Source organism: Anoplophora glabripennis, unplaced genomic scaffold, assembly GCF_000390285.2.
Source record: "Anoplophora glabripennis isolate ALB-LARVAE unplaced genomic scaffold, Agla_2.0 scaffold1790, whole genome shotgun sequence".
Lineage (NCBI taxonomy): Eukaryota > Metazoa > Arthropoda > Insecta > Coleoptera > Cerambycidae > Anoplophora > Anoplophora glabripennis.
Genome location: NW_019417915.1, coordinates 11,051 through 19,914, shown reverse-complemented (window position 1 = coordinate 19,914; position 8,864 = coordinate 11,051). Strand labels below are relative to the sequence as shown.

At 37.0% G+C, this 8,864-nt stretch overlaps 1 protein-coding gene across 1 annotated transcript; it reads left to right on the top strand.

The window, feature by feature from the left end:
* The first annotated feature begins 3,631 nt into the window (after positions 1-3,631).
* Positions 3,632-8,227, top strand: LOC111692525. The gene is made up of 2 exons (XM_023456570.1): positions 3,632-7,972; positions 8,032-8,227. The coding sequence occupies exon 1, from the start codon at positions 3,632-3,634 to the stop codon at positions 7,388-7,390; it is 3,759 nt and encodes a 1,252-aa protein (XP_023312338.1). The 3' UTR covers positions 7,391-7,972; positions 8,032-8,227.
* Positions 8,228-8,864: the final 637 nt, after the last annotated feature.

Genomic DNA, 8,864 nt, shown 5'->3' with positions numbered 1-8,864 from the left:
GTTTTTTATCTTTTATATGTTTATTAAGAGCTGTTGAGCAGTTTTTTGTATATTTATGACCTTTTAATCGGTTTTCTAGATTTTGTGAAGTCGTACCTATATATTGACCATTGCAATCATTACATGGAATAGAGTATACAACATGTGAATTTTTTAAGACAGGAGTTTTACTTTTCAGAGGCGTGAATAATTTTTTTAATTGGTTAAATGATTTATGAACAACAGAAATATTGTATTTGGATAAAATAAATTTAATTTTTTCTGATAAACATTGTATATATATGGTAATGCAATATATTCAGAATTAACAGAGATTTGATCAGAGGCTATGGTTTCTTTTTTTCTTGTTAATATAAAAAATAAAAATTCCTTGTTTAATAATTTTATTAAAAAACTTGGGTGGATAATTGTTATTTTGTAATATATTTTTTATTTTTTTGACGATTTTAGGTCGGTAAATAGGACTGGTTAAGTTCAATGCTAGTGGTATAGCAGTGGGCATTCCCGACTACTTCAAGGTCACTCCAGGCTACCACCAGGCTGCCGCCATCCGGAGCTTGCACCAGGTCTCCAGCAGCAGCTCCAAGGTCACGCTGAAGAAGTGTCAGTGAGGTGCGGGGGTGGGGAATCTGGATTGCAGAAGAAGAAGCCGGGTCCGTCATCGGCAATGACCACCAGGAGGTCGGCATCGAGGAGCGTGACGTCAGAGGCGGGGTGCAGGCGTGATGGGCGGCAGCGGGATGCCGGCGTGCGGGGAGGCAGCGGTATGCCTGCGTCATGGAGCAGAGAGCAGTGAGCGGGATGGCGATGCTGGAAGCCGACAGCGGGCGGCGGGGGGCGGCGGCGGCAGCGGCGACGGCCTCTTGGTATCAATCTTTTTGTTATAAGGTAGAGAATATAAGAAACGAGCGCGCGCGCGTGGGTTTAAGATAACAACACGACGATGTAACTTTCCTGGAATATGGCCACAGCTGTGTATGACTAATACCAGATAAGATGTTAATATAAACAAAAGCGGAGGCTTCAGATAAAAATTGACTAAAAGTACTCATGACAAAAGTATTGTTTAAAAAAATAAATCCCGTGTCGAATCAACACATATCAGTTGTTCGGTTTTAGCGTTTGCTTTGTTACTCTCCTGGATACATAAAAGTTTTATTTTTAAATGTAATAAACATATTTCTCCGGCTTCATATGAGAACGTGACTATAAAGTAAACAAATTTTGATCATATAATTATTATCGCATAAAATAATATTACGCCGACAATGGTATATTTACGTATAAATATCAGTTGGGAAAGATTAGTTTATGCTATTATTAGAGTATGCATATACAGGGTGTCCACCGAAAGGCGTTTTAAATGGATTTTACATTTGAATTATTTGAAAAAAATTATAACAGCTATTTTTTATTGTAGAGGCATGACTCACGTTCTTGGAAAACAATGATGACGTCATCACCATTTCCGGCACAGGTGTTGTTTTTATTACAGTTATGTAAACAAATGTATGATTTATTACCTTTTTCTTGGAATTTTGTCTGGCTTTTAAGCAGTTATGTAAACAAACTTCAAAGGTCGTATGCGCCAAAATTTTTTCTCGGAAATATGATATATAGATGTATTTCTTGGAAAATACGTGACCAAAGCGTTGTTTATATTACTGTTATGTAAATAAATACATGATTTATTACCCTTTTCTTGGAATTTTGTCTGGCTTTTAAACAAGTTTCAACCTGTAGCTGTGGTCCTAGCGTGGGAACTTGTAGATAAACAGGTGATGAAATATTTCATAATGTTGCATAATGTTGTTCAATGGCTTTATCTGTCCAGCGTTTCAGAGGCTTTTAATGCAAAACTGGATATAACCGGAAATAACCGGTTATAACCGGAAATAGCCGAACGCGTCGACTAACGAGCGTTCAAATAAAAACGTGGTCAAGTTGGTTCTGAAAATTTTGACGTAAGGCGTAGCTTATAGCAAATGAACTTAAACGTCATCTGTCAAAGCGCTATATCGCCGCTATCAATTTGAATATTTTCGTTTTAAAAAGCGTTTAAAATGGTGNGTCCAATAGTAGTATAGCAGTGGGGCTTTGAACTCACTTCAAGGTCACTCCAGGCTACCACCAGGCTGCCGCCATCCGGAGCTTGCACCAGGTCTCCAGCAGCAGCTCCAAGGTCACGCTGAAGAAGTGTCAGTGAGGTGCGGGGGTGGGGAATCTGGATTGCAGAAGAAGAAGCCGGGTCCGTCATCGGCAATGACCACCAGGAGGTCGGCATCGAGGAGCGTGACGTCAGAGGCGGGGTGCAGGCGTGATGGGCGGCAGCGGGATGCCGGCGTGCGGGGAGGCAGCGGTATGCCTGCGTCATGGAGCAGAGAGCAGTGAGCGGGATGGCGATGCTGGAAGCCGACAGCGGGCGGCGGGGGGCGGCGGCGGCAGCGGCGACGGCCTCTTGGTATCAATCTTTTTGTTATAAGGTAGAGAATATAAGAAACGAGCGCGCGCGCGTGGGTTTAAGATAACAACACGACGATGTAACTTTCCTGGAATATGGCCACAGCTGTGTATGACTAATACCAGATAAGATGTTAATATAAACAAAAGCGGAGGCTTCAGATAAAAATTGACTAAAAGTACTCATGACAAAAGTATTGTTTAAAAAAATAAATCCCGTGTCGAATCAACACATATCAGTTGTTCGGTTTTAGCGTTTGCTTTGATACTCTCTTGGATGCATAAAAGTTTTATTTTCTAATGTAAAACAAAACATATTTCTCCAGCTTCATATGAGAACGTGACTATAAAGTAAACAAATTTTGATCATATAGTTATTATCGCATAAAATAATATTACGCCGACAATCGAATATTTACGTATAAATATCAGTTAGGAAAGGTTAGTGTATGCTATTATTGGAGTATGCATATACAGGGTGTCCACCGAAAGGTGTTTTAAATGGATTTCACATTTGACCTATTTGAAAAAATAATAGCAGCTATTTTTTATTGTAGAGGTTGGCATGACTCACGTTCTTGGAAAACAATGATGACGTCATCACCATTTCCGGCACAGGTGTTGTTTTTATTACAGTTATGTAAACAAATGTATGATTTATTACCTTTTTCTTGGAATTTTGTCGGGCTTTTAAGCAGTTATGTAAACAAACTTCAAAGGCGGTATGCGCCATAATTTTTTCTCGGAAATTGATATATAGATGTATTTCTTGGAAAATACGTGACCAAAGCGTTGTTTATATTACCGTTATGTAAACAAATACATGATTTATTACCCTTTTCTTGGAATTTTGTCTGGCTTTTAAACAAGTTTCAACATGTAGCTGTGCTCCTAGCGTGGGAACTTGTAGATTAGCGGGTGATGAAATATTTCATAATGTTGCATAATGTTGTGCAATGGCTTTATCTGTCCAGCGTTTCAGAGGCTTTTGATGCAAAACTGGATATAACCGGAAATAACCGGTTATAACCGGAAATAGCCGAACGCGTCGACTATAAAAGCCTGTGGACTCGTGAAAAGGTCTCATTTGCTTTCGAAATTTGTTCGAGTGCACGTGATTGTTTTGTTTGCTTTTCAAAGTCGTGTTAAACTTTTTTTATTGAAATACAAAATGTCAGTTGCCGAGACCGTGTGTGATGTCAGCTGTAAAATTATTAAACTGACCAAAAAATCGTTGACTCTGTTGAAGACCGATGACGAGATCAACAGACACATCAAAATTATAAATAAAAATATCGGTGTATTAAACGAGGCCATCAAAATTAAAATTCACAAGATTGATAAGAACGAGAATATATTCCGTTTGGAAAACAATTTGGCGGTGCTGAAATATTATCGTGAACAGCTAAAACAACTGAAAATTAAAAATAAAGTGTCCGGAGGTTCGGTAGTGCGTCCCAACAAGAAGAATTTGGTGTGGCAAGATGTGAAATCGTGCTTCAAGAGTCGTGTGCGGTCGGGAATCATCGTGAACGTTAGTCTCAAGGAACCTAAACAGTTTCTAAAAAAATCATTTCGTAGTTTTTCTATAAAAGCGAAGAATGCTTTAAAAGACTCGTTAATTAAAGTAAATTTAGTTTTTGAAGGAAATTTCGTAAAATTAAATGACGGGGAAGTAGATTTAAAATCATTCGGGACAAAAAACGAAATTATTGACCGCAGTACAAATATAAAACAGTGGTGGGAAGACAATGTTGTTCAACCTATACTACACAAACTAGAAAACTTTGAACATCGTAATAGCGGCTGGACTTTGTTGGAAATTATCGGGTTACGTGTAAATATAAATAATTATTCACCGATTACCGTGGGCTCGTCAACGTACGTTGAGATGCCCGAGTTTATTAAAAACAAAACGTGTGTTGTTAACGTAAAGAATAATGATGAATATTGTGTTTTATGGAGCATAGTCTCTGCTCTACATCCAGCTAAAGCACATATATATAGAACTTCATCATATCCCGATTTTCGTGACATATTAAAATTTGACGACATAGAATTTCCTATAACTTTGAAACAAATTCCAAAATTAGAGCGTCTAAATAACTTGGCAATTAATGTGTACGGCATTGATAAGAAGGAAGTCCTACCGGTATGCTTGAGTAAAAACGATAGCAAACGAGTTATAAATTTACTAATGGTCCCGGCATATTCGGTTCAAGACAGCGACAACGATGACGATGAAGCACCTGTTTATCACTTTGCGTGGATAAAAAACATGTCGCGTTTATTATCCAAACAAATATCTAAACATAAGACTAAAAAACACATCTGCAATCGTTGTCTTAATCATTTCACAGAGCAGCGTCTTTTAGATGATCACATAATATATTGCAATTATAAAACAAATACTTGCAAAGTAGAACTACCAGGTGAGCAAGAAAAATTTTTACAGTTTAAAAATTATCGTTTCAAAGAGAGGGTACCGTTCGCCGTTTATGCAGATTTTGAATGCATTTTGGAACCGTGTGACGAGAACAACGATCTAAATTTAAATACTCGAAATGTACAAAAACATACCGCGTTTAGTGTCGCCTATTATCTTAAATGTTCATATGATGATAGTCTCTCGCGTTTTAAATTGTATCGGGGTAGTGATTGCCAGGAGTGGTTCGTCCGGGAACTTGAACATATTGCCGACGAGGTGAATAACATCCTATCTCACCCGAAGCCCATGGAGCCTTTGACTGCCGCGCAAAAATTCGAACATGACAACGCGAAATTTTGTCACATTTGCGAAAAACCGTTTACCAGTTTCGATATCAAAATTATGGACCATTCACATCTAAATTCAGTTTACCGGGGGCCTTGTCATAATTCTTGTAACTTAAATTATACAGACAGTCACGTTATACCGGTCGTTTTTCATTGCTTGTCTTCTTACGACAGTCACTTAATCATACGTCACTTGGCTACGTCATTTGAGGGCAACATTTCACTTTTACCAATAAATAAGGAAAAATATATTTCCTTCACAAAAGATGTAAAGGATACCAGAATCAAATTGAGATTTATAGATTCTTTCCGGTTTATGGCTGACAAATTTGAAAAATTGGCCTCATACCTCGACGACAGCCAAAAAAGAATCACTAAATCTCATTGTGATTCGGAGGAGACTGTTCGTCTTTTGACCAGGAAAGGTGTTTTTCCTTACGATTATCTAAATTCGTGGGAAAAATTAAATGACGCAACATTACCGACTAAAGACGATTTTTATAATAAACTGACTGACGAAGCTATTTCAGACAGCGAGTACGAGCACGCTACAAATGTCTGGAATACATTTAATATTCAAAATTTGGGGGAATATTCGGACTTGTACCTGAAAACTGACGTTCTACTTTTGGCTGATATTTTCGAAAATTTCCGTGAAAATTGTCTAAAAACTTACGGTCTTGAGCCTTTACATTATTACACCTCCCCCGGTCTGGCCTTTGATTCCATGCTCAAAATTACTAAACAGACATTAGAATTACTGACGGACATTGACAAAGTTTTAATTATCGAGAAGGGGATCCGAGGTGGCGTAGCCCAAGTGTCGAACCGGTACTCAAAGGCTAACAACAAGTACATGGGTGAGGCATACAATCCGGACGAACCCGATAAGTACATCATGTACTATGATGTAAATAACTTATACGGCGCGGCGATGTCTCTTCCCCTTCCAACCGGGGGATTCGAGTGGGTACCCGTCGATCAATTCTACAACTTGAATATAACCGATTTAGCAGATGATGCTGAAATCGGTTATATTTTAGAAGTGGACATTGAGTACCCGCCCGAACTTCATGAACTCCACAAAGACTTACCCCTGTGCCCGGAACAAATGGTTCCCCCAGGAGGCAAACAATCAAAATTACTGACAACACTTTTTTCGAAAACCGGTTACGTTATCCATTACAGACAATTGAAACGGTGTATTGAGCGGGGATTAAAGATTACTAAAGTACACAAAATTCTTAAATTCAACCAATCGGCTTGGTTACAAAAATACATAAATTTAAATACGGATTTACGGAAACAGGCGACTAACGAATTTGAGAAAAATTTCTATAAATTAATGAATAATTCTGTCTTTGGTAAAACCATGGAAAATGTGCGAAAACATAAAGACGTTAAACTGGTCACACAATGGGAGGGTCGATATGGGGCAAAAAATTTGATCGCGAAACCAAATTTTCACAGTTTAACAATTTTCGATGAAGACATGGTTATAGTAGAGATGAACAGACTCAAAATTAAGTTCAACAAGCCGATTTATGTTGGATTTAGTATTCTGGACCTTTCCAAAATTATACTTTACGATTTCCATTACGATTATATTAAACAAAATTTCGGCAATCAGGCTAAATTATTGTACACGGACACTGACAGTTTAATATACGAATTCACGGACATTGACATTTACGAGAGCATGAAGAGAGACATCCAGCTGTTTGATACATCAGACTACCCCGAAGATAATGCGTACGGTATGCCTCGCGTCAACAAAAAAGTACTAGGTCTTATGAAAGATGAAAGCTGTGGGAGAATAGTTACCGAGTATGCCGGGCTCAGAGCTAAAATGTACTCGTATAAAGTCGAGGGAAAACCCTCAAATATGCGTATCAAAGGACTTACTCGATCAGCCGTAAAACACATTACTTTCGAAGATTTCACGAATTGCCTATTTAATCAAAACACACTGGTTAAAGAGCAGAGACTTATACGTTCCAAACATCACGATTTATATACAATTAAACAAAATAAATTGGCTCTCAGTCCGTACGATGACAAGCGCATAATAAATTACGTCACCACAGACACGATCCCGTGGGGATATAATTTCCAACAAGCAGCGACTTGTTCGACCACTCCCATGGAGTTCTAAGTCGAAATAAATAGCGCGATATAGTAAACGTTGACATCATTCGTCTTTCTACCGTTGTTCGCGATGGCCGACTTAGACATTCAATTGCAATACGAACTTGTTAAAATTTCACAAAAGACTTACGAAGATTTCCTTCAAAAAGCCATTTTTGACGATAATTTTCAATTAATTGACAAAATTCTGGAAAAAATCGTGATTCCCGACCGTGCAATATATTGGCTAGCTTTGCGCGATAAATGTAACATCGGGTTGATGAAAAAAATCTTTGCCAAAAAACTTCAATACGATATATTTATCGAACAACTGCAAAATATTTTCCAAAAGGAATATATGTCTCATATTAGCCTCGATATTTTACGTCAAATTATAAAGAGTCATTATCCAATATTAAATTCATTTAATCGGTATTATTTGGAAAAATTATTGGTCAACGGTGATCCGTCATTGGTCGATCGACATAGTCAATGTTTCTCGGCAAAAAATATTTTTCTAAATTACAAAGAAATCGATTGGTCAATAGATAAGGCCGTTTGTGAGGCCGCCTACTTTACTCAATATAATTTTTTGGAAACTTTGCACCGGGTAATTAAAGAAAATAATTTAATTTTTAAATTAAATGTAAAAACTAATGAAACACATAGGCAGCTGATGGTATGGCTCCAGGAGAACGTCTCCAAGGGTACCAATGGTCAAGGTGTTGGATGGTCATCTGGCCCAGACAGCAGCAAATGGCCATCAAAATTAGTTGGAGATTATTCTCAGACATTATATATGTTAAATAAATATTATTTGTAAATATTTTTTTTGTTATTGTATTGTATATAGATATTGTTTTTTGTAAATATATTATATATTAAGGAAAAAAAAATGTATTATTTAATTAATAAATTTATATATTTTTATATGTTTTATTTCACTTTAATTTTAAGTAATAATAATAAAAAACATTAATATTGTTTAAATATGTGTGTGACAAGGAAAAAAAAGAGAAAAATATTCAATAAAAACATTAATACTCTTTAAAAAAGTATGAAAAGAAAAAAAGAAAAAATATTCAATAAAAAATAATAATATTCTTTAAATATATGTATGTGACAAGGAAAAAATAAAAAAAGAGAAAAATATTCAATAAAAAACATTTCAGTGTGGGATAAGTGGGGGTGAGGATAGACGTTGAGCATGTCTTAATATTAACGTTATATGTCAGCTGATTGCAGTAAGTTATCATAAGAATTACTAAATATATATCAAGTGAATATCTATTGTGATGTCATTATTTTGTCCTCAATGTTGGCCTCATTTGTCCTCACTTGTCCTTAATGTTGGCCTCACTTGTCCTCAATGTTGTCCTCACTTGTTCTCACTTGTCCTCAATGTTGTCCTCACTTGTCCTCAATGTTGGCCTCACTTGTCCTCACTTGTCCTCAATGTTGGCCTCACTTGTCCTCACTTGTCCTCAATGTTGTCCTCACTT